A 26858-nucleotide genomic window follows, 5' to 3' on the forward strand; every position below is an offset into this window, starting at 1 on the left:
TAAGACTTAGCAACACATGGGCACACTACTATTTCTAAAGCAATCAATATTTTCTTGGTCTGTCAATCGAAATTTTAATCGGAGTCAGGACAAATCAATCTGAATCCTAATCGCAACTCGAACAAATCAATTAGAATCCAATCGAAATACGGACAATCAATATCTCGTACAATCACAACACGGTCTTTATATGAATTATATAGATATATATATTACCCGTAGCAACACACAGTTAATATATTAGTAATATCAAAAATGAGTAAAAAAAACGAAACCACTAGGAGGCCATATGTCCGGTAAATAGGACTTCTGCCGAAACCGACTCCTCTCGCTTTCGCCATGCCATCGGCGGCGTCCCTGCTCACGGCTGCCCGCCACTCCTCTCGCGCTGCTCGCGCCGCCCGCTCAGCTGCGCGAGCCGCATCTCGGGCCGTCCGCTCTGCGGCGGCGGCAGCGGCCTCATCTCGATCTGCTCGCCCTAGTGCACCTGTTGCGGCCTCCTTCGGTCCGCACTGGGACGGTCTAGGAGGCGATTCCTGCTCGTACCAGACGTCCTTCAGCGGCATCGATCCCTGCTCAGATCCGGTTTCCCCTGATCAGTTCAGCGGCGTGTCCTCGCCAGGTACCAGCAACAGCATCGTTCTCTGTTTCATCAAAGAGGATTTGATGCCCCTTTACAGCATAGTAGGTAGAATAGGGCCTCGATTGTCCATCTCTTTCCGATCTGAATAGACTTTTTATTTGGACTTGGATTGATCCTCGAGGCCAGGCTAACTATAGCTAGCCAGTTGAATTGCCTTTTTTTAACCGATTGAATTGCCTTTTTTTCGGTATATAAAGTAATGGATTGAGATATACTTGGTTATTTGTTTACTGCTACAGCATCGTTCTCTATTTCATACGTTAGAGCAGCAACAGCTTTTCTTTGTTTCATCAAAGCGGATATGATACCCGTCGATATAGGTGGGAGCAGCTCTCTGCAAATTGTGGCTTTGATGTCCATCTCTTTCCGATCTGAATAAACTCGGTTTTATTTCATTGGATTTATCATGGAGGCCAGATTATATAGCTAGTTAGTTTGATTTCCTTATTTTCTTTTCTTCTTTTGGGTAAAGTAGGCCGAGTAAGTTATACTAGTTCACCGACCAATCAAATTCGAATTCTTTATACTTAATCACACATCATTTTGTTATGGATGATCAATTCAGATGTAAGTGAGCTGGATCGGATGAACAGAGATACAAGTGAACTGGATTTTGTGGCACAAGAAGCCAAATTGCAAGATAAGGTGGATTTACCGATACATGAGGACGACTTGGTTTCAGATGAAGCTATGTGGTCCTTGTATGAGCGCTGGTGCAAGGTTTTCAACCAAGAACGTGACAGTGATGAGATGGCGCGCCGATTCAAAGAATTCAAGGAAAATGTTCTGCTTGGGTATCGTGTGAACAATTCTGGGCTACCCTATAAGTTGGAGTTAAATGAATTTATAATGGGAAGCTAACAGAGTTTTGCTATCCTAGACTTGCTGATGATCAAGACTTTTTTGGGTGGCTGCCTGAGTCAAACAGAGGTTTTGAATTTCCTCAGGAACTTGAAACGCCATGGGCCAATATGAAGGTCTAAGAACCGGGTGGATTCCAGCATCTTTGAATCAGAAATATCATGGATCATTTGGAATCTTATTACTAATAATTTGCGCGCATGATGCCAACTTTACCAACTTGTGTAATGCATGCAGGTGTGAACAGAGCTATGCTTATCTGTTTTATTAGCTTGTAAGTTGTACCAACTAATATATATGCTTGTATTGTATGTGGCACCAGTGTGCGAGGGATTAGAAATCCCTCCACTTTGTTGTGCCAGGTAAACTCATTGAATGCTTTATGCATGTGTTCGAAAATTTAATATAATGTGTACTGTAGCAAATTTTTTGGAAACTAAACATGGCCAAAATGTGCGAAAGAGCTCGTGACCGGTGGCACATGGGGGCGCTCTCCTGCAGCGGCCGCCACCTCCGAGTGGTCGTCCCTGATCAGCTAGGAGCTCGTGACCGGCGGCACATCTCTAGCTCAGCGCCTCACTGCACCTTCCAATCGAACAGCTAGCTAGTACTTCCTCAGTTCCTCTTCCTCGCACCATCTGACCCTTGTCTGCCTGACTTGTGCTGTTTGTCTTTTCTCAAATCCTGATCCAATTCTGTGTTGTGATCCCAAAAGAAAATAGAGGACTAACAAGAAAGGAGCAGTGAGTGCATTTGCAAAGAAATCAAGCCGGCCTACGCTTTTTTTAAATGGCTTGGGCTACTTTGGGTCGTGAATTTGGGGCGGTCTATTTCTCGCGCGCACGGGTGGGAGGCGTCGCGTCGCAGAAGGGGCTGCTCCGTCCCTACAGGTGGGTCCGTGAGCACTGTTTATCTTCTTCCTTGAGCTTGCGATGGCGGCTGGACTTCGGCGGCGGAGGAAAGCAGAAGTGGTTCCGGCGGTGGAGGAGGCGGAGGCGGAGGAATTCGGAGGCGGTAGGGGAGACGGTGAAGGATGGCGGCGGAGGCGGCAGAGGGGACGGAGGGGGCGGAGGCGGCGGCGGAGATGGAGACGAGGCGGGCGGTGGAGGCGTGGAGACGGAGGTGGATAAAGCCTATGCGATGGACGCCTCCCACCGCGCGTTCAAGAAATAGACCTCGTCTGAATTTGGGCCTCCATTTGGGAAGCAAATGGGGTGCGCCCCGGGCGCACCGTCACTGCCGTGCGACCCTGTCCGTGATGACCAATAAAAAAGATCTTACGAGGATGGGGTTAAAAAGATCTTACGAGCATGGGGTTCTGACCGTCAGATGGATTCTGCCTCGCATCACGGACGGGGGTCGCATGGCGCGCACCCCATTTTTTCCCCTCTATTTGAGGGTCACGAAACTCGAGTTGGAAAACCTAGCCAGAAACCTACTCCTGTCGCATTCGCCATGCCATCGGTGGCGTCCCTGCTCGTGCGGGCTGCCCGCGACGCCTCTCGCGCTGCTCGCGCCGCCCGCTCAGCTGCGCGAGCCGCCCGCTTTGCGGCGGCGGCCTCATCTCAAGCTGCTCGCCCTGGTGCACCTGCCGCGGCCTCCTTCGGTCCGCACTGCAACGTCCTAGGAGGCGATTCCTGCTCGTACCAGACGTCCTTCAGCGGCATCGATCCCTGCTCAGATCCGGTTTCCCCTGATCAGTTCAGCGGCGTGTCCTCGCCAGGTACCAGCAACAGCATCTTTCTCTGTTTCATCAAAGGGGATTTGATGCCCCTTTACAGCATAAGTAGGAAGAATAGGGCCTGGATTATCCATCTCTTTCCGATCTGAATAGACTTTTTATTTGGACTTCGATTGATACTCGAGGCCAGGCTAACTATAGCTAGCCAGTTGAATTGCCTTTTTTTTGGTATATAAAGTAATGGATTTAGATATACTTGGTTGTTGATTTACTGCTACAGCATCGTTTTCTATTTCATACGTTAGAGCAGCAACAGTTTTTTTGCTTCATCAAAGCGGATATGAGAGCAACTCCAACAGATTGATCTTCTCCTTTCCCCTTTCTCACCATATAAAGAAAAAAAATTTCTCAATTTCAACATATATGGAAGATGTGCTCCAACAAATTGATTTTCCCCTCTTTCACTATTACAAAAACAGCCTTTTGTCCCGGTTAAAATTTTTGCACCCCGCCGGATTCGATCCCAAGACCTCTTGTCTAGTGCATGGTTTTCTTGCCAACTCACCTAAGTAGTACATGTGACTCAGTATAGAATAACTTCCTTTTGAACTGTCACGTGGAGTGGCCTTTTATCCGGGTTGGTAACACCAACCGGGACAAAAAGGTCCTTTTGTCCGGGTTGGTGCCACCAACCGGGATAAAATAGTCACCCTTTTGTCCGGGTTGGTGTTACCAACCGGGATAAAAAGGTTGGCATTTTGTCCCGGGTGGAGCCACCAACCGGGACAAAAGGGGGACCTTTTGTCCGGGTTGGTGCCTCCAACCGGGACAAAAGGCCCATGTCCCCCCCCCCCCCCCCCCGCTGGCCTGGCTAGCTGTTGAACCCGGGACAAAAGCCACCTATTGTCTCGGGTCCAAAAACAACCGGGACAAATGGCTGGAACAAAGACTTGTTCTGTAGTAGTGTTTCTATATGGAAAGGGAGATGTGATGTCTCCCTTTTCTATTGGGGATTGGAGGAAAATTATTGGGGATTGAGAAAAAATAAAGGGAAAAATGAGATGGAAAATTAATCTGCTGAAGTCGATTTTTCAACATCAATCTCCTATATTAAGAAAAAATGGAAAGGAAAAAGGAGAAGATCAATCTCTGATGCCCGTCGATATAGGTGGGAGCAGCTCTGTGCAAATTGGGGCTTTGATGTCCATCTCTTTCCGATCTGAATAAACTCGGTTTTTTCATTGGATTTATCATGGAGGCCAGATTATATAGCTAGTTAGTTGGATTTCCTTATTTTCTTTTCTTCTTTTGGGTAAAGTAGGCCGAGTAAGTTATACTAGTTCACCGACCAATCAAATTCGAATTCTTTATACTTAATCACACATCATTTTGTTATGGATGATCAATTCAGATGTAAGTGAGCTGGATCGGATGAACAAAGATACAAGTGAGCTGGATTTTGTGGCACAAGAAGCCAAATTGCAACATAAGGTGAATTTACCGATACATGAGGACGACTTGGTTTCAGATGAAGCTATGTGGTCCTTGTATGAGCGCTGGTGCAAGGTTTTCGACGAAGAACGTGACAGTGATGAGATGGCGCGCCGATTCAAAGAATTCAAGGAAAATGTTCTGTATGTGTATCGTGTGAACAATTCTGGGCTACCTTATAAGTCGAAGTTAAATCAATTTTCTGATGGGAAGCTAAGAGAGTTGTGGTATCCTAGACTTGATGATGATCAAGACTTTATTGGGTGGTTGCCTGAGTCAAACATGGGTTTTAAAATTCCTCAGGAACTTGAAACGGTATGGGCCAATATGAAGGTCTAGGAATCGGGTGGATTCCAGCATCTTTGAATCAGAAATATCATGGATCATTTGGAATCTTATTACTAATAAGTTTTGCCAAGTTATGCCTAATATTTTAACTCATTGTGCCAGCAGCAAGGGGGTAGAAATCTCTACACTTTGTTGTGTCAGGTAAACTCATTTACTGTGTTCAAGGCTCTTGTATAGGTTGCCAAACTTTTTTTTTTCCTTTGGCTTGTTTGGTTTGGAGGGGATTGGAAGGGGTTGGGAGGGATTAAATCCCCAAGTCAAAATCCCCCTCAATCCCCTCCAATCCCTTTGTGGAGAGGATTAATTGAATAAGCCCTTAGTGATAATGGGCGAGAAGGTGGACTGCGGTGTTGACCTATATATCGTGCTACTGATTTTTTTCTATCTACAGTTTGATTTCTGCTAGAGTTGTAGATAACTTTTCTAATCCCCAGCTGAAGGCCTAAATTATCTTTCCACTGTTGTGAAAAGGCTGCCTCCTTGCATGGCACCCACTAGAAACTGTTACAGTGTGTGTTGTATAAATTGTTTACCGTGTAGTCACTACCGGAAACGTGATAGTTGCCGTGTGCCACATGCTTTGCCGTGTGCTGTTTATCGGGCACACGACAAAGCCACTATTTGCCGTGTGCTAAAGAAACAGCACACAGCAAAGATAGGGCACACGGCAAAGACCATGTTTGCCGTGTGCCTTACGTAGGGCACACGGCAAAGTTGTGGTAACGAGTTTGGAAGCTTGTGGCCCGTTTTGTTTGCCGTGTGCCACCCGTTTGGCACACGACAAACATGTCTCCCATTTCCATTGTCCGTGTGCCGCTAAGGGGCACACGGCAAAGTCTTCAAATTTTTTTTGATTTTGCCATCCCAACTTTTTCTATTTTGTGCATACAATACATGTTGCTTCGTACTAAACTTTGGTACTTTTCTTTATAGTTTTACTATATTTAGTGAATTTATTTGTTTAATTAAATTTCTTGCGATTGAACTAGAAGTGTTTTGAGTAAGGATGGATTCGGATGTTTATTTGAATGTCAGATTTTTGGTCATTTTTCTTCGATTATAGACAAATAAGATATAGCCTTGTATTTAACATTGATCTTGTAAAGATTCATAAAAACTAAACCTCAAATTTATCATATATATTCTCAAATAATAGATATAAAAATTCGAATACGGATCGGATACGGATACGGATTCGAATCTTTTTTCACCTTTTTAATTGTAGGGAGCAAATAATACATTAAAAAATCTATACAAAATTTTATTCATATGTGTAATAATATGCTTGATAATATAAAAAAAGATTAGCATAAAATTTTAAGCATGTCTATTTAAAAATATTAAATTTGTTCTAAGAATTCGGATGTCTAGATCCATCCTTAGTTTTGAGTGGTGGATTATAATGAACCAAAAAATGATATTCAAGTTTACGAGGTCAATGTGAGGACATATGCGTAAAACCAAATAAAATTTTGAAGATCTTTTTCACGAACCATGACTAGGATCTTTTGGCCGGCTCATTTTAAAATTATATAAATAACATATGAACTCAAAAAATTATAAAATTTGGCATGTTTTCATAATTTCGTGTGTGGAGGCCATGAAAAAATTTTGAGAAGGATCCGGTGAAGTTTTATCGTATGCTTGTTAAAAATCCAAGAATACGCGTAGAAGATCCGTAGAGTCGAGAAGTAACCGTTCAGGTTTAGAATGAAAACTTATTGTTGAATTGTGTTTTGGCTTCTAACTTTTTGTATATGCAATACCCAACTTAGATTCTTTGATTCCAAAATTTGGTAATTTTTCAACTTTGTTTTGTAATTTATAATTTTTTTCAGTTAAATAAAATCATGTGATACAATTTAGAAACACATGAAATAATAGAATTTTTTGCATAGAATCATGAAACATGAATTGTTTAGGGTCTCTGACAATGTATTTTCAATGTTGATGGGACAAAAATTTGAAAAATCAATTTTGAATTTGAATTAATTGATGTTTTAAAATCAAACTTGTTTGTCGTGTGCCTGCCCGGGACACATGGCAAAGACTTGGTTTGCCGTGTGCCCTGGATCTGGGCACACGGCAAATAAGGTCTTTGCCGTGTGCCGTGGATCGGGCACACGGCAAACCTTTCTTCCCTTGTCTTATCCTTCTCCCGCGCACACTCAGTCACACACACACACCACTCACACACTCAGTCACACGCGCCGACGCCGCTTCACCCGCCGCTCCCCCACGCCGCCGCGCCACCGTCCCGCCGTGCCGCCGACCCGCCATCCGCCCGAGCCGCCCCGCCGCTCCGGCCACGCCGCGCCGGCCCGCCCAGGCCGTGCCCTGGCTGCGCAGGCCGACCCGGCTGCGCCGCACCGCCCCGGCCGCGCCGCGTGGCCCGCCACTGGAGCGTCCCCGACCTGAGGAGGGCCTCGGCCGGCCTCCGGTCGCCCCGGCCGCCGCCATCGTGCTCCTCCCAACGGGAGAAGGGGTTAGCCTAGTCGCCCGAGCAGGTTAACTTCATGGTCTTCGTTTCTACTGCGTAGAATTACAGAAATTGTCATTTGGTTGCCGAATTGCTTGTAGTGGTGCAGAGCGAAGTTGCTGGGACATTTTGAAGTGACATAATTTTAGTCATTATTTTTGCAGGCGAGCACTCCGTCGTCGAACCGTGACGGAATTCGTCTGCACCAACATGCGCGTCATCGCCTCGCCCGCCATCGAGCCCTAGGTGAGCACGTGCGAAAGGCTCCTCTCTTGTTCTAGGACCTGCAACCAAGTTAGGCGTCTCCCGTTCGAAGGAGATACGGTTGGAAATATGCAGATCTTTGCATATTTATGACCATATCTGTTTCGAATTGTCCACATTTTTTGGACAGTCCGAGGATGCGTAGATGGGGTTAGTTTCCATGGTATACGCCGATCTGAGATAGAGTCTCGGCATCATCTCCCTGTTGTTCTCCGGATACACAACCTCCCTGTCGGGACGTGTATTTGGAGAACAGCGGGGAGATGCTGCCGAAATTTAGGCTCGAATCGGGGTAGAGCATGGAAACTGGGCCCAGCTACGCATCATATCAGGTGGGATTAGGACCTATCCTAACCTATTAGAAATTGTAGACATCGTGTAGATGCAAAGATGATCTTTTATATTATATTACTCATTGATATGATAGAGGATGGATGACCGTGCGTGGATGTATACTGGATGGAAATGTGGGGGTCAGTTGTCTGGGGAGTGGATTGACAAGACCGATGCTTTCTTGGACGGAGCATTTGCAAAGCTCAAAGGAGGCAATACCACCTGGTGTCCGTGCAACAAATGTGGAAACATGCGTCGACAAACACGCGAAGTCATGACGAATCATCTTTGCAATTATGGATTTACGAGAAATTATACCCGGTGGACCTACCATGGCGAAGCCAATCGTATGAGAGACGAGGTTGTTAGGCAACGCATCGAAGAACATGACGCTGATGCCGGGGTTGCAGACATGTTAGATGACTTTTATGAAGCACATTTTGATGAAGGACGTAGGGAGGAGGAGGAGCCAGAGGCAACCGCAAAGGCGTACTATGACATGTTGGCTGCAGCCCAGCAACCCCTTCACGGTCATACCAAGGTTTCACAATTAGATGCCATTGGCCGCCTAATTGCCGTGAAGTCCCAATTTACCTTGAGTTGAGATGCCTTTGATGTTATGTTACAAGTTATTGGCAGCATGCTTCCAGAAGGGCACATTCTTCCAAAGAGCATGTATGAGGCACAGAAACTCCTTCGTGCACTGAATATGCCACATGAATAGATACATGCCTGTCCCAAGGGATGCATCTTATTTAGGAAAGAACACGCTGAAGCAAAGTACTGTCCAAAGTGCGAATCCTCTCGGTTCGTGGAGGTAGACTCTGGTGATGGTCAGAAGAGGCAGCTCGCGGTCCCCATGAAAGTCCTACGGTACCTGCCGCCCATACCAAGGATCCAACGTCTGTTCATGACCGAGGAATCCACGAAGCAGATGACATGGCACAAAATGGGAACTCATTACAATCCTGATAAGCTTGTGCATCCATCCGATGCTCAATCATGGACCCATTTCGACGGGATTCATCATCATCATCACAAAGCTTTGGAGGCTCGTAATGTACGTGTTGCGCTGGCGACAGATGGCTTCAATCCCTATGGAATGTCGGCTGCCCCTTACACTTGTTGGCCCATGTTCGTTATCCCACTGAATTTCCCACCTAGCGTTATTTTTCAACGATAGAACATATTCTTGTCGTTGATAATTCCTAGACACCCTAGAAATAATATGAGTGTGTACATGGAGCTCCTGATTGACGATTTGCTCCGTGCTTGGGACGATGGGGTTTGGACATACGATCGAGCTACAAAGACAAATTTCAGAATGTATGTTTGGTACCACTATTCCCTACATGATCTGCCGGCGTATGGGATATTCTGTGGCTGGTGTGTCCACGGAAAGTTCCCTTGTCCAGTATGCAAGGCAGCATTGATGTTCATTTGGTTGCGGAAGGGTGGCAAGTATTCTTCGTTCGACAAACATCGACAATTCCTACCTCTTGACCATCCATTCAGACGAGATAAGAAGAACTTTACAAAAGGTGTTGAAGTTAAAGACCATCCACCACAGATGATGACGGGTGCCGACATTCGTGCTCAATTAGATGGTCTCGTGATCAATGCTGAAGGTGGGGGTTTTGTGGGATATGGTAAGCAACATGCTTGGGCGTAGAAGTTGGGCTTGTGGAGGCTCCCCTATATGGCTGACCTTCTTCTTCCACATAACATTGATATGATGCACTCCGAAAAGAATGTCGGTGAGGCATTGTTCGGAACAATCATGGACATTTCATATAAGACAAAGGATAATGTTAAGGCCAGAGTGGATCAGGCAACGTTATGCGATAGACCAAAACTAGAAATGAGGCCTCCCGGATCAGGCAAGGCATGGAGAAAGCCTAAGGCCGATTTCGTTCTGACGAGGCCCCAGAGGAGACAAGTCCTAGAATGGTTCCAAACCTTGATGTTCCCTGATGGGTACGCGGCGAATCTGAGGAGGGGAGTGAACTTGACCACTATGCGAATCAACGGGCTCAAGAGTCATGACTACCACATATGGAACAAGCGGCTACTTCCAGTTATGGTTCTAGGCTACCTCCCTGATCAAATCTGGCAAGTGCTGGCAGAGTTGAGCTTTTTCTTCCGCCAGCTTTGTGCTAAGGAGTTATCTCTAAAAGTAGTTGAAGAAATGGAAAGAATGGCGCCTATGTTGCTCTGTAAGCTGGAGAAGATTTTTCCACCCGGCTTCTTCAATCCGATGCAGCATATAATTTTGCACCTCCCGTACGAGGCACGAATGGGTGGGCCCGTGCAGCACAGTTGGTGCTATTCAATTGAGAGATGTCAAAAGATACTTAGAACTAAATGTAAAAATAAATGCAAAATTGAAGCTTCCATCGCAGAGACATATATTTTGGAGGAGGTATCAAACTTCACATCAAAATACTATGCTGACAACCTTCCTAGCGTCCACAATCCACTCCCTCGTTACAATACTGCGAAATCTAACTCCACCCTGAGCCTTTTCTGAGGCCAACTCGGAAGTGCAAGTGCTGCAACCATCAAGACCTTGGATATTCAAGAGTGGCGTGCTATCATGCTATATATGTTGACCAACCTTTCCAAAGTTTTGCCCTACATAGAGTAAGTTCTCAGCATTCATTTAGTTCTCAAGTCATTTCCCTTTTCTGCATCCAACCCTATCGTTCGTCTTTTGTATAGAGAATTTCATATGCAATTCTGGCGTCGATCAAGGGCGCCTAGCCTCCATGAAACTGAGACCCTACTTAAACAGGGTGCGGGAAATGGAAGTCCTGATTTCATTTCTTGGTTCAAACAAAAGGTAATGTCCAATTCTGCTCGTTTGTAGTATATGGCATTACAAGTTGCTCGTACGTGCGAATAATATGACAAACTTGCAGTCACAAAATGATACGTCGATGAGTGCCGAGTTGCGGCAGGTTGCCAATGGCTGTGCCTATAGGGTCAAGTCGTTTGGAGCTTATGACGTGAATGGATATCGCTTTCATACAACAAAGCACGAGCAAATTCGGCCCAATCGAAGAACAATAAATACCGGAGTTTTCACGCCAGGAGATGATGGGCTCGAGTACTACAGAACACTTGAAGAAATATATGAACTGTCGTTTCATGGGTCCGTACCTCTGAAACCTGTCATATTCAAATGTCATTGGCTTGATCCTCAAGCTGTGAGACGTACCCCGAATATTGGGCTAGTCGAAATTCAGCGGTCATCCGTGTACCCAGGAGACGATGTGTATGTTGTAGCTCAACAGGCGACACAAATTTATTATATGTCATACCCGTGCCAAACCGACAATCGTCTTAAGGGTTGGGATGTTGTGTATAAGGTGTCCTCTCACGGTAAACTACCTGTCCCGAACAATGAAGATTACAACATAGACCCAAACACATATACAGGAGAGTTCTTTCAAGAAGATGGGCTACAAGGGAGTTTCCAAATAGATTTAACCGAAGCAATCGGAATGGAAGTAGACAATGAAAGTTTTGTTTACGAGGATGCCGGGGATGAGGTTCATAATGCGAAGGACTTGGAATTACTTGAGCGATTACGTTTAGGCAATGACAGTGATGATGAAAGCGTTCCTCCTTTGGAGCACGCCGTTGATGATATCGACGGACGTGATAGCGATGATGAGACTTACGATCCAGCTAATCCCGATCTTGAAGAGTATTTCTAATATATGTAAGATACGTATTTGCAACAATTATATCAGTTTTTCACTTATTCTAATTATGTTTGTTTTTTACTACTTGCAACAATTAATTTGTAATACATGTTCGGATTATGTTTATTTTTTTACTACTTGCATTAATTAATTTCTAATTATTGTTCTGATTGGTTTGCCCCCCTTTTAATTTCAGGTGATAGATCAAAGATGGTGGGGCACGGCGGAGGTATGATGCAGTCGTTGGAGGCCGTGCTGCGCAGAGTTGCTGGGAGAGGTGAGTCCACCCAGACGGCTGGAGGGAGGACGAGGAGGAGGAGGGGTGAGGCAAGTTCGTCGGTGCCTCCACCAGATGAGGACGTCGGCACGTCACGGACGATGAGGAGGAGCGGCAGGAGCAGCGGGAGGACGAAGGGGCCTCGCGCGAGGTCACCCTCCCCTGAGGACGAGGAGAAGCCGCCGCAGCAGGAGGAGGAGGACCAGGAGCAGGACCAGGAGTAGGACCAGGAGCAAGACCAGCAGCAGCAGGAGTAGAACCAGGAGGAGGAGGAGGCCTCTAGTGAGGAGGACGACGACCAGGGAGGGGTGGCAGGAGACATACCTGCTGTCTGGATGCGAGGCCCCGCTCGTCTCCCTAACCGACCTATACCGCTCGAGCAACGGCTGATTATTCGGCTGGATGGTAAAAGGTAAGTAACTTTAGCCTATTTCATTACATTTCGTACTTATATATTTCAATTCCAATTTTACACAAATATTTTTGGCAAGAATTTTGTAATCGTCGTTCCAGGTGTTCACAAACGCATCCCCAATGGCATTCTGGGCCTGCTTTGCAAGGACCACTGCCCTGGATGCATCGAGATTGACGGCCGTCTTTAGCCGGCGTCGGCTTGGGAGCACTACATCCAAGCCATCGATAGACCGGACCGGGAAGGCAGGTACTTTGCGAGCAAGGCAGAGCAGGTGTTGCAGGAACTGTGGGTAAGTCTTGTATGCGCTATAATTGTCAATACATCTCATTAATTGGACATTCTTGATATAATGGCTTCGTTCATCATCATGTGCAGGATTTCTACAGGTGCGAGGAGGGAATGATGACTGTGGCGCGCGAGGTGGCAAACACGGCCTGTCACAAGCTGGTGGCGGATATGCTCTACGAGGCGCGCATCCAGGCCAACTGTGATTACAAACGTCGCATCGAAAAAATGAAGACCAACAAAGGGGCTGTGCGAAACCTCAGGCTGACTCGGGAACAATATATGAGGGTAAATATACAATATTATTAATATTGATTTTTACTAAAATGAAGTACGCTACAGTTGATCTTATATGTCATGTATGACCTGCAGGTGATTCCTTAGTGGTTAGCCGGGAATGAATAGTGTTGGGACATGATAATCAACAGGTGGTATGCGGAAGGTTGGGTGGAGATGCACGAGTCTTGCCGGCAGCGGCGTTTAATGATGCCAGGTGCACCGCACCATCAGGGCAACAGTCACCTACGACAGTACGCGGCCAGATGGGTACGTGAATTTATTTCTTCATTTTAATGCTCAACCGTACACAATTTATAATCATCTTTCTTTTTTTACAGTCGGCGTCACATGGAGGCGAGCCTTGCCCCCCGATCAAGGAGTGGGCTTTGGCCCACAAAGGGAAGGCGACATCGGATGTCAACTACAACCCGGCGGACCCCCCAGAAGCGTACAGCAAAGCGACTATCCACAGTCGCCTCAGTGAGTACAACTCGATGGCAACGGAGGTGAATGGGGCGGACTTTGATCCGAGCACGGAGGCCATTGATGCAGAAGTCTTTATGAGGGTGGGAGGAGGGAAGAAGCATGTCCGGTACTGGATTGGAGACAGCTTGATTGACACCGCCAGTACTCCCATTCTCGCGCAGATTCGAGCCAGGAGCACCAGCTCTAGCCCGGCCATACGCCCACGTCAAAGCACTACGGAGATCCAGATGGAGCCACTGAAGGTTATTTCTGTTACAGCAAAGGTTTATTAATTTTGACATATGTTTCTTGGTACTCTAACCATGAAATCTAATTTTGTAGGCCCAGATGCAACGGGACTTTGAAGCACAGCTCCTAGCACAGCAGCAGGCGTGGGCGGCACAGTAGCAGGTGTGGGCGGCCGAGCGGGAGAGGATGCAACAAGACCTTCGGCAGACACAAGAAGCCTCCCAGCAGAATCAGATGCAGCTGGCCCTGGCTTTTCAGTTCATGCAGACTCTGGGCTCGCAAATGGGTCTTTTGCCACCGCAATTCACTCAGACTACTATCCCTGCGCGTGCAGCTACCCCTACTCCTGTGAGCAATTTCACAACCTTCTAATTTCATTTATCGTTATTTGACTAATAGACAACCCTACCATGACTTAGAAACAATGCCTTAGAAACAAAGACTTAGAAACAATGTCTTAGAAACAAAGACTTCAAATTAATGACTTTGAATTTGCAGCCTCAATCGGCGGCATCAAATGATGGGCCAACAGAAATGTCCCCTTCGCCGATGCCTCAGAATGTGTGGCCGCCTTCTCAATAGGTGACTTACCTGCAGCAGTTCCAGCAGAACCCTTCGTGGTCGCAGCACCCGCCGCCGCCGCGCGTGAGTTGTGCTTGTATGGACATGCACTTTTTGTATAGACTATCATTTGAACTTGTGCTTGTATGGACATGTATGAACTACCAGTGTTTGTATGGACTTGTATCGACTACATTTGGGCTTGTATGCATTGTGATATTTGCTATATTTGCATTTGGACTTCTATGGATTGAATGTGATGCAAATTGTGATCGTGACATTTGATGCAATATATATGAATTGCCTGTGATGATAATTTAATTGGAATCTGAAATATTTGCGATTAAACAAAAAAAAGAATCTGAAGATTAATTTTGCCGTGTGCTACCATTTTTTGCATGGCACACGGCAAAGCTGTCATTCTTTGTCGTATGCATGTCCAGGTGGCATTGTTTGCCGTGTGTCTGACCACGTGGCACACGGCAAACTGCCCACGTGGCATGCCGGGTCGACGGGGCAACTTTATTTTGCTGTGGGCCCGATAAAACACACGGCAAAATCTTTGCCGTGTGCCCGAAAAAGGGCCCACGGCAAACACCCTGTATGTCGGCCGAGCTTTGCCGTGCGTTGTTTACCGTGTGTAACACACGGCAAATCCTTTGCCGAGTGTTTTTGGATCTTTGCCATATGCTTTGACACATGGCAAACCCACTATTTCCCGTAGTGAGTACTCAGTAGGTGAAATTACTACTGAACTGAAAAACTGCAGCCCAAAACAGGCAAAACTAGCAGGTGCGAATCTGTTTGATCCATGACAATTGATCCTTGGATCACGTCTTCAAGATGACCAATCCGTGAATCCTCACCTTGTCCATTTATTTTAGGTGTTCAGGACATGATCTAACATTTTCCCGGGCCTTTTAATAATCTTTTTGCTTCACAACTGAATTTCATCTGGATGTCATAGCATCACTAACTAATGCATTCTAGAACGATAGAATGGATCTCCACATCACATAACTATGGCTGAACAATAGCTGATGCCCATCACACAGCATACCAGCAGCATACCATCCAGCGGCGGGGAAGCATTGGGTATTTGGGTTTCGATAAGCCTAGAGCATCTATAATAAAAAAACAATGCGACTAAAGCACAAAAGCAAGCATGCAAGTCGCAATTTTGATAGTCATATTTTAAAAATCAAATTATTCTTTTTTGATAGTCCTATTTGAGTTGATATCTTAGAAATAGTATGGATGCCCCTTCGATTCCTGTGCAAAGTAACTTCTCTAGAAAAAATATGATGCATGTATATGATAACATAAAAAACGAGGAGTCATAATTAATATGATGATAAGCTAGGTACTTCTTGGTCATTGTACCAAGATGGAATAGGACTATCAAAAGAGAATGGAGGGAGTATAGTGTACTTTTTATCAGCACATAGTAGGGTCGAGAGCTGATAAAAAATAAGGGTCATTGTGTTATGACATTACGAGACCTACAAGGCCAGCATTTCCAAGCAAATACTACCTAGTACGACCTAGCGCATGCAGAAAGAAGAGACTAGATAACTCTTCATGACCTAATCGAGAGTTAGCAGAACGAAACCAACAACCATATTAACAAGACCAGAGGGGTTGTAAACTCAACATCCCTTTACACGATGAGGAACTAGCAGAAGTCATGGAACTTGTGGAGTAACCCCTTGGCAAAAGAGAGATCTGACAAATTACTTGGTTGTGTGAGATGTCTTCAAGCAGTTGATGGCCTCCCTGCATAACAAATCACAGCAATTACTAAAGCGAGCACAGAACATACGTGGATGATGCTCCAGAATTTAAATAGAACACAATTATCTAATTCGCTGGATGAATCACCAGGGTATGGGTTTCGATATGATGAGAAATATGAGATCTATAAATACAATATGGGGTATGGATTGGTGTTATCCTTGAAAACTATGTTTTATGACAGAGGAAGGGATGAGTACAATACCATAATGCTTTCTCAATCTCAACATTTGCTGGGTCCAATTTGAGACCATCAAGAAATGCATCGCATGCCTTTTCATAGTCCTGAAGACAGAAGCGTCGCTGCTTCACTATAATAGGGATTTGGTGTAATAAAATGAAAGAGTAACTGAAAATGAAACATTTCATCTCACCTTAAGTAACATCTGAGCAGCTCCTTGCAGGTAGCAAGCCTTTGCCCAGCCAGGGCGCTGCATCCTGCAAATTCCAGAATCACTCAACGCTCGGTCACCTTCACCCATCTTAAGCCAGCAAAGGCACCTATTTGAGTACAAGGTTGAGTCATCAGGGTGCTGATCTGCTGCCTGCATTAAAAAAATTGAATTACTGCATTTAGTTCTTGTTGCCACACACACACACACGCAGAGAGAGAGAGAGAGAGAGAGAGAGAGAGAGAGAGAGAAAGAGAGTACTGCATTTCTCTCTATCAAGCACACAAATTTGGTATGACAGTTCGTTTACTAGAGCTAAGGTGGTATAACTGGACCTTCATTGCCTGAGGCATCAAATTAGGATACAAAAGTTAAAGACATACATAAACAAATAGCTTTTCTCCTTGTATCTAATCCAATAAATGAGATACATGTTAGTCTGTTCTCTTAACATATATAGTCTTTGATGCAACTGTTATAGTTGGTATTTTTGCAGTCAACCTACAGAGTGATATATAGTGAAGTTTTGTAGAAGCATTAAGATTAGCATGAAAAATCCCATAATGCAATTGCAGAAAACTTAGTAGCGTTGTTGATTTATAACAACAACAATTGCTTACATTAACAACAAATGCAGGAAGCAGCATCATTAACTTCCTACACATAAATATGAAATGACCAGATATAAAAATTTAAATAGCAAAAGATCAAACAAGATGAATCGCACAAATTTCGTAGACCAAAACTAATACGAACCATACCGAGTGTCAATTTAGATATTTCAAAACAGCAAATTAAATGTAGAGAGATGGCACAATAATACCATAGAGTAGAGTTTTACAGCAGTAGCATAATCCTTTCTCTTGTAAGCCTTGCTTCCTTCTAACTTGAGATCATTTGGTTTCATTCTGTACATGGGGTCATCCTGAAACAGCAAAATAAATCATTTGGTGCAACGAACGAGGATGTGTACAGAGGAGAAAAGAATCATGTTAGCTACTAGTGCATAAGGACACTAGAATATTTTATGAATATAATATGTATTTCTAATCCTACTGTAGGAAGGATAGAATTGGTATAATTGATGGATTGTATTAGCTTGAGGCCTCGGGCGGTATATATAAGAGTACAAAACATGGGGTGCAAGGCAACCCCACCGGATATGTATGGCAGTCCGGATACAATATCTAAACTACCAAATATACTCTAACATCCCCCCGCAGTCACAGCGGGAGCACTGCAGACGGTGAGACTGGAGGAGAAGCCGAAGGTAGGAACCGACGGAATGACATCCCCCCGCAGTTGTAGCGTCGGCGCAATGCGGATACTGCGACTGGAGAGAACCGGCGAGAAACTCATGCGGATGGTAGCCCTTTGTGCCGATGTCAAAGAAGCCGAACTGGAGCACGTAGCCGTGGTCGAGGAAGTCGTGCGTAGGGTAGCCGTGGTCGATGGTGAGCTGTCGAGGTCGCCGATGGTAAGGAGCCGCACAGGAAGCCGCGGGCGCACGAGGAAGCGCCATGGTGGAGGCGTAACGGAGACGAAGACGGCGACGCGTCGAGGCAGTCGAAGAGAGAGTCGATGCCGCAGTCGACGCAGACACGCCATCGAGCGACACATCCCCGGGTTTGCCAGACCCGTGAATGCATCGGGGACGATGGCCCGCACCGGTGTTGCCAAGACCGGACGTGCGAGGGAGAGTGCACCACCAAGACGTCGTTGTCTGAGGGACCAGCAGAGAAGGCCTCCGCAACGGTCGCAGGCGCAAAAGAACGGCGAGGAAGAAGATGCCGATGCAGCCCGCAGTTGCTGGAGTAGACGAAGGGGTAGAAGTGGATGGCGACGAGGTGGTGCTGGACGAAGTGACGAGGTATCCCCGGACGATCTGGCGCAAGGCCTGATGATCCGGAGGACGCGGAGGTGGAGCTCGAAGAAGGCGACGAAGAACTCGAACAGCTCGGTGAAGACCATGTGCGCGCAAGGCGTGCACTGACGTAGTCGTAGACGATGTCGAAGATGCGGTCGAAGTGGCCGGCGTAGACGAAGTCGAGGACGTAGTCAGCGGCGGTGAAGATGCAACTAAGAGGAACACCACGGACGGTACCGCTACTGCCCGAAGAGGCGAAGCAGCGACCACCCTCCATACTCAGGGAAGAGGCGCGCAATACGATGACAGACGTCACGGGTGCCAGGTGGATCGTGCACGTCGGCTGATCAGACCGAGTATGCACGGGGCGAGACGACGATGGGCGAAGTCGGTGGAGGCGTCCCGATTGGTGGAGGCGACGACGAGCCGGCGAAGATCGACGTGCGGACGAGGTGACGAGGTGGGCGACACTGATAGGCGTCCCCTAGGGCACCGTCCATGTCGCTATGCCGCACAGTCGAAGACGAAGAAGAGGCCGGTGAAGTCGATGCTGATGTCGAAGTAGCCGTGCGGTCGACGGGCGGTGGGCGACTCAATCTCGAGCAGTGCTCGAGTAAAAAATAGAGAAATTACCAAAAAAAACAAATCAGCAGCAGCTCGTGTAGCACCTCTGGGTGCGCGTAGCGCAATCCTCTCAATCTCCTCTTTTTCCTTCTCTCCCATCACAGTCAACGACCGCATCTGGAGCGGAAGAAACAGAGTGAGAGAGGGACGGCGGACGGCGATGAGGGAGGCGGGCGGCCGGCTCCCTGCGGCGGGAGGGGCCGCGGAGGGGCGGTTGAAGCCGGGCGGCTCCCTCCCTTGCGGCGGCTGGAGCCCGCGCGGGAAGAGGCGGCTGGAGCCCGCGCGGTGAGGGGCGGCGCCGTCATGCATGCTACCGGCGACGAGGTCGACGAGCTGTGTCGGGGCCCCAGCTACCACCACGGCAGCACGGGGTAGGGCACGGACGCCGGAGGAGACTGCGGCCGCCACCACGGCAGCGCAGATCGGGATCGTCGACGACAGCTTTCATGGCGGCGGTGGCGAGGTACGTCACGATTTGCTGCTGCTATACGCGAGGACGGCGGCAGATTAACTCGATCCGCCGCGATGGAGGGCGCTGCCCCCGGCGGAGGTCATGGGGACCTCCCCGAGGGCGCGCTAGGAAGCCGTCGAGGGGGCGCCCTGGATGGCAGCCGTGGGGGATGGCCGGCGGCGCGCAGGAGGCAGGAGTGGCGCTGGTGGCGCTAGGGTTAGGGCAGCGGAAGATATCCTAGGATCTCAAACCCTAATCTCATGATACCATGTAGGAAGGATAGAATTGGTATAATTGATGTATTGTATTAGCTTGAGGCCTCGGCCGGTATATATAAGAGTACAAGACTTGGGGTGTAAGGCAACCCCACCGGATATGTATGGCAATCCGGATACAATATCTAAACTACCAAATATACTCTAACACCTACACCTTGTTGACTCACTCCACATAGTAAATTACCTATTTTACACACGTCACTAAACTTTGCATTTCTTCCTTTCAGAGGGATTAATGGATAGACATGTTCTGAGTACCAATTTTATATTTGGGACATGCATGGGAGAAACAATAGAATAGAAAGCACTCTACCACTAAGCTAACGATAACACAGAATAACAAAAAGGACTTAAATTGCCAATACCTCCACGGATGGCATTGATTTCACAAAATTGATTATCCCATCGACGCTCCAATCATGCACATATGGAACACGTGAAGTTACTGGAAGTAGAATCTCAACATCTTTCCTTCTGTTGTTATATGCAGCAAGTTCAATTGGAAGGTGACCAAACTGTTAAGTGCAAAGCGAAGGTAAAAGTTACAGAACCATTCACAAAAAATGCAAAACTACAGCCAGGTAGCATGAACACAAGGTTTGCGATCATAGTGAATTTAGAAATTTAGCACTAGTTTGAACAAGAACAGAAAAAAAAAAGGAAAAGAACACATACAGTTTGAATACAGCTATATCTTACAGTAGTAACAATTACAAAAAAAATTCTATCAATAGACCACAGCCAATGAATTCTATGTTATGATGGGAAGCACAGCTAAGTCAATCATAATGCTAGAACAAAACCTTGCTCTCAGATTGAAAAGCAATGGTTATCTGGTAAAAGTTCAGACCACAAGGATTAAATACATAACATAAAGGTTCTCCAGAATAAGCCAAATACGAAAATGTAAATTATCTATACTAAACAACAGCAACATGCCTCACCCCAGATAAAATGTACCATTTTTTGTGGTTTGTGGACACCAGCAATGTACTGTAACAAAAAAACACCAAATTTGCTGCATTTTATTCGTCAAACCTTACAAATATGCCATAAAAGATAATCGTAAAGCTGCTGGCAGTCATATATGTGATTATTCAAATGCAAGAATTTCTAGACTTCACCCACATCAGAAAAATCTTAGTCATAGAAACATGAACAATTTGGAACCATTCAAGGATTTCATGAATTGGCTTCGACCCGGGGGGGGGGGTGCTATATTACAAAGTTTTACTTCTTAGCATTACCAAAATCCTAGCTTCACAGAGGTCGGTTTATAAAATTTCCCATGTGTGAAAAGTCACTTCATGGTGGGAAAAACATGTGGTGGAAAAGTGAAAAGCAAAAAACTTACATCATCACGAACATCAGGATCTGCACCAGCCTCCAGTAAGCAATTGTAGAAGTCAGTTAAGCCCTCGTTGGCAGCCATTATTAAGGGAGTTACAGTGCCAACGCCCTTCACATCAGCACCAGCCTAACACAGATAAGGTGGCAATAAGCATATGTATATATGTTTGTACTCCTTTTTTTCTATGAGGTATATTTAAGGAGTGAACGTTTCTTATGATTATTTGAGGTAATAGGGAACAGAAGAGTCATCACTATACATTTTCGCTCACTCATCATTAATATTAAAGATCAATGGTTTAGAAGACAAAAAAAAATCACCAAGGTAGCAAGAGAGAACTTAAGGGCATGTGTTTATTCTATGATTTTCATTAATTCACATGCAAAGTGCTCAAATATCAAGAAAGAAATGAGGCAATGCCAAGTTTTGAAATGAAAATTCATCTCAGTAGTCGTATCAAGCGTCCAAAAGATTTCAATTTGACATGAGATTAATGGACCATACCTTAATCAGAAGCTTCACACATTTAAGTGAGCCAGCAGAGAGTGCCATGAAAAGAGGAGTGCAGACTGTGTTAACTACCTTGTTACACTGATAAGAAAGATTGAGAAAAATCAGTGCCCTTACATGATAATTTGACATAAATATATGATCTTCAATAGGAATCATTTTCGTTGGAAAATCAGTTAGTGCAGAGCATTACCAAATGTCATTAACTGCAATAAATAAGAGACAGAGAGAAAAGTAGGACAGAGAAAAATTCTTGTAAAATTATAATAAGTAAAGTGGATCTTGTTAATCTAAGAAGGTAGAGAGGCATATTACGTACATCTGCATTGTGGTCCAACAAAATCTTCATAGCACCATCCTGCTTAAGGTAAGCAGCCATATGCAATGGTGTCCCAGTATTACAAAATGAATCAACATTGGCCCCTTTTGAGAGTAAGGCTTTCAACATTTCACAATTTCCTAAATCACAAAAAATATAATATAACATTTCATTAGTTACTTACATGGATCGTACTATTGCAATAAGTAGAATGGGTAGAGACTAGAGAGAGAATCTACAGCAAAATTTGTATTTAAATAATTAACAAATCGCATCGCCTCAAGTCGTCCTGAGAACTGGTGGCTCATGCTTCTTGTCTACATCTAAACATTTAAACTGGGTGAGTCTAACCCCAAGGTTAAGAGGTTCGCGTTGATATGTTTTCATGTACTGCTCCCCACAGTTATACATGAAAAAGGATATATACATATAGTTTTTTTCAAGCTCAACATCAGATTCAGAAATGTATCCAGATACCCTAGGAACGAACTAAAGAAATAACTCTTCTGCTCTGTTTTCAAGGCGTCGCCTAGGCGACAAGGCGGTGGCGGCTCGCCTTGATTAAGGTCTCGCCTTAGCCCGCCTTAGCCCGCCTAGGCGTCGCCTAGGCGATAAAGCGGTGGTGGATCGCCTCGCCTCGCCTTACCACTTTAAAAACATAGCTCTTCTGCACTAACAGGACAAAGAAGTTAATAACTGAATTTTACAATATCTGATCCAACACAGTGTGGCTCACATCTATATCTATACTATATCTAAAAGCTCCAAGAATTGGAGCTCCCTCATGAATTGAGGCCCCACGTGGGACCCATGTGCTGTTTAGGTGGGCCCCATATGGGACCCGTGTGCTATTCACATGGGACCCACGTGGGACCCACGCAATGTTAAGTGGGACCCACACACATTTAGTGGGACCCACACTTTGGGGGCCCACACCATTTGGGACCCATGCACATTTAGTGTGGCCCACTTAATGGACCCACGGTAATATTAGGTGCCTCTATCATTTGAAAAAAATCATCGATGGTGATTTCGTATAGAAAATATAAAATAAATTTATCTTTTCCTATATATGAAAATAATAACTTTGTACACCACGTTCATCTATGATAGCTCTAATACTTTTTTATAGTTTGTTTCCCATACATAAATTCAAAAAATAGGATCGAATTATTCTTTCATCACTAATTTTATACGTTAGTCTGTCAACTATTTTTACTCACACCTAAAAGTCAACGGATTTCTAAGAAAAAAAGCTATACTGTGCTTAGATGACCATTATGATAGCATAAAATATCTAAATTTAATATTGGATTGAGTACAACAAAATATAAATTTATGTTTCATCATTTTTTTCAAGTTAATATCTTTCGAATAGACGCGCATCGCGCGTCAACCTGCCTAGTTTTGATAAATGAAGCAATATAATAACTAATAACATCCACAAAAGCTAAATGGCAAATTCTATAGGACAGCAATTCGTCCGGCGATGCTATACGGTGCTGAATATTGGCCTACAAAAAGGCGACATGTCCAGCAACTGAGTGTAGCAGAGATGCGGATGTTGCGGTCGTTTTGCGGGCACACAAGGAGGGATAGAGTCCGGAACGAAGTTATTCGGGATAGGGTCGGAGTAGCACCAATTGAGGAGAAACTTACCCAGCATCGGCTGAGATGGTTTGGACATGTCCAACGAAGGCCTCCTGAAGCGCCGGTGCGTAATGGGGTTCTTGAGCGGGTCGATAATGTAAAGAGGGGTAGAGGTAGACCTAAACTGACGTGGGATGAGTCGGTTAAGAGAGACCTTAAGGACTGGAATATCTCTAAAGAGATAGCTTTGGATAGGAGCGCTTGGAGAATAGCTATCAATGTGCCTGAACCTTGAACTAATTTCTTTCGGGTTTCATCTCTAGCCTACCCCAACTTGCTTGGGAAAAAAGGATATGTTGATGTTGATGTTGATGTTGAACATCCACAAGCATGACACAAAGATGTTGGCCATTTTCTTGGTTTCTATAATGTATGACATGATGTACACATAAACAAAGAATTTTAAGACTATGCCCTGCACGTGGAGGAAAAAGATAAGTTGCATTGCGAGAGACCTCCTGCAGCAGCTAAATGGAGAGGGGTAGACCCTTTTCCATTAGGCTTATCTGGATTAGCATCATGATGAAGAAGATATTGCACAGTGTCCAAAGTGCCACTACGAACTGCATAGGCCAGAGGTGTATCTCCTACAGGAAAGATCAAAAGTAGTAGCATATTAAATAAGATAAAAATACAAGAATAACAAAAATTACTATGATTTGAAATAGAAATTCATACACGTAACAAATGAAAATCCATGGCACATTCAAAGCTAAAGAGGATAGCATTTAGGTTGCCTTTGAAAGTATCATTCATGAACACGTATTGGCACGTGGCACTAACATTTTCCGTTTTATTGAGCCTCAGGATTCAGGAGAACCGAATGAACTGTCAGTTTCAGCTAGACAGTACCAAAAGATCAATACAAAATAGTAATGAGAAATAAGAAAACTAATCTGATTAGATAATCAGACAAGTGTTGTATGATTTAGCTTCAATATGTGTTTGTTTGTGTCAAGTACTATAATGTGAGATGCTTTCCTAAGAATACATGACTCAACCTCAGTATGTGTATGTTTATGTGAAGTACCATAATGCAAGATGCTTCTCTTAGAATACAAAAAAAATCTGATACTACTGCTTGTTCAAATCCAAGGTACGTTTACAAAAATTAGTAGAGTGGATGAGTTCAGTGATGATGAAAGAAATCCAGATTCCTACCAAACTGAAGAGAGGATAGCTATTTATATGGGTAGTATATAAAAGAATAGAAGCTAAAAGCCTAAAACTGATTCACTGAAAACTAAGTTGACAGAATTTTCAAATTTCAAGGTTCAAAGTCGACAGAAGTTGTGTGCATCGGCACTCTTTTACTGATGCAATTCTATCAGAATGGTATATATGCTGCATAAGGAACAAACGAACTTCATAAAGTTAACTTAAACATGGTAATTTGATATATATTTCAGAGAGTGGGCAAATGCCAAAATCAAGCCTTAAATCTATCCAAACGAATAAGCTAAATTTAGAAGTAAACATGCATACTATTTTTGGAATGAATTGATATTACTTCCCCGACTTTGACACCAAATGCAAAGGCACCAGAAGATACCAAATTTATGGGTTAAAAGGGGCAGATAATATAAATTTACATAAAGCTCGTTCCTTAGGTCTAGGCCTATGAGTGCCAAAAACTAAACGTATGGACACCACACCGGTAGAAGCATAATTTCGCTTGAACTTGCATCAAGTAGACCAGGCAAAACTCAACTACTCAACCAATTCTGATAGCCAGTCTCAAGGTCATAAAAGTGTACAATCACATTTCTTGGCATTAAGGAAGCAAACGACCAAAGACCTGATTCATCACGTCAAATCACAATATCACATTACATATACGATGAATGAAACCAACTTCTAGTGACAATATATATGGTGCCTTTGCAATAGCACCTCAGCAAACTTCACATCACAAGCCAACAGAGCCAACAATCTCCGGTCTAGAAACGAGATCATATTGCCACAAGAAGCTACGATTCTGCTTTTGCGCGAGGATGGGAAGTGAGACGAGACGAAGAGACGACCTGAATCGTCGGACGCGTTGACGTCCACGAGGAGCTCCTCGACGAGGTACACGCACACCGGCATCCTCCCGTGGCCCGCGGCGACGTGCAGCGCCCCGGCACCGCGGCTCCTCACGGCCTCGACCGCCTCCCTCAGGCGGCCCCTCCCGGCGTCCAGAGCGCTCGCGGTCCCTGCGTCCGGCGCGGGCCAAAATCCCCCAAAATCAGCGCCTGACCCTAAAACTCAGCGAAGGGCGGGAATCCAGATGCGGGGCGCGCCGTGTGCACGTACTCTTGAAGAGATGGAGGTCGCCGTCGGCCGCCGCCTGGAAGAGCCGCCGCTGCGGCGAGCCGGGACCTGCAGGCAGGTGGAGGCGATGGACTAGGGTTACGGGTAGCCCGCGGCCCGTTAGGCGGGTGAGGGGGCTAGGGTTTGAGGACCTCTTACCAAAGGTAGGGGGCGGCGCCATAGCTGGCGGTGATCGGCGGCGATTGGTACTTGGTGGAGTTTTGGAGCGATGACGGGAAGCAGGGGGACGTGCAGGTGCAGTGCAGGTTGGGAGCTAGAGAAGAAGTGGGTCGGCGACGGCGCCGCGTAAACCGGTGGTGGGAGGAAATGGTAAGCGTACACGACACCAAGAACTCCCACAGCACGGGGAAGTCTCCGTTTTGGTTTTCTTTGGGGGTAAGGAAAGGAAGTCCGCGAAGTTGAATCTGCGGTCAACCGTGACTTCTGTCTCCCACATAGTGGGACCCACCACCCACTCCCACCTTCTGAATCCCGCACCCCTCCTTCCTCCCACAGGCAGTCCGCAGCTCTCCTTCCTCCTTCCCTCTCAGTGGATCCTGCACCCCTCCTTCCTCCCGCAGCTCTCCTTCCTCCTTCCCTCTCAGATCCACGGCGGCGGCCGCCCTTCTCCTTCCTCCTGCATCCTCGGCGCGGCGGCGGCGGCCACGAGTCCAGGGCGCGGCGCGGCGGCGGCGGCCGCGGGGAGATCCGCCCGCAGCGCGTCGGCGGCGGCGGCGGGGCGGGGAGCTCCGCCCGTGAGCTCGCCCCTGGCGGCAGGGTGGCGGCGGCGGGGAGGCGGCGACGACGGGCAGCGCCGCCTCCCGCGCACCGACATGTTTTTTTTCTTTTTTTCAAAATTTTTACCTGATATTGTTTTTTTGATGTAAAAATTTTTCTCATGAGATTTTTTAATTTGTTTTCGTACAACCTTCCAAATTTTTTCTTTGAAAGTTTCCCCTCTCCCCTAATTTTTTTTTTGAAAAAATCTT

General features: G+C 45.7%; 2 protein-coding genes and 1 long non-coding RNA gene across 4 annotated transcripts; 2 read left to right on the forward strand and 1 right to left on the reverse strand.

Moving 5' to 3' along the window:
• Positions 1 to 312: 312 nt before the first annotated feature.
• On the forward strand, positions 313 to 5494 carry LOC120654446. The gene is made up of 4 exons (XM_039931985.1): positions 313 to 622; positions 1209 to 1501; positions 2936 to 3227; positions 4597 to 5494. The coding sequence occupies exons 1-4, from the start codon at positions 340 to 342 to the stop codon at positions 5013 to 5015; spliced, it is 1287 nt and encodes a 428-aa protein (XP_039787919.1). The 5' UTR covers positions 313 to 339; the 3' UTR covers positions 5016 to 5494.
• An 8394-nt stretch (positions 5495 to 13888) lies between these two features.
• On the forward strand, positions 13889 to 14577 carry LOC120653821. Its single transcript, XR_005666864.1, has 2 exons — positions 13889 to 14128; positions 14279 to 14577. It is a non-coding gene; the product is annotated as an uncharacterized LOC120653821 (long non-coding RNA).
• A 1087-nt stretch (positions 14578 to 15664) lies between these two features.
• On the reverse strand, positions 15665 to 26124 carry LOC120702145 (ankyrin repeat, PH and SEC7 domain containing protein secG-like). Of its 2 annotated transcripts, none has more exons than XM_039985903.1 (12): positions 26029 to 26124; positions 25873 to 25938; positions 25602 to 25772; positions 24033 to 24164; positions 21928 to 22067; positions 21603 to 21689; positions 21102 to 21224; positions 20113 to 20262; positions 17351 to 17452; positions 16510 to 16680; positions 16341 to 16438; positions 15665 to 16117 (listed from the first exon to the last, which is right to left on the reverse strand). In XM_039985903.1, the coding sequence occupies exons 1-12, from the start codon at positions 26048 to 26050 to the stop codon at positions 16075 to 16077; spliced, it is 1305 nt and encodes a 434-aa protein (XP_039841837.1). In that variant the 5' UTR covers positions 26051 to 26124; the 3' UTR covers positions 15665 to 16074. The 2 variants fall into 2 exon arrangements, with proteins under 2 accessions (XP_039841837.1, XP_039841840.1); XM_039985906.1 differs by having other exon boundaries at positions 16341 to 16420; positions 26029 to 26122.
• Between the last annotated feature and the right edge of the window lie 734 nt (positions 26125 to 26858).

Source organism: Panicum virgatum, chromosome 1K (assembly GCF_016808335.1).
Source record: "Panicum virgatum strain AP13 chromosome 1K, P.virgatum_v5, whole genome shotgun sequence".
NCBI lineage: Eukaryota > Viridiplantae > Streptophyta > Magnoliopsida > Poales > Poaceae > Panicum > Panicum virgatum.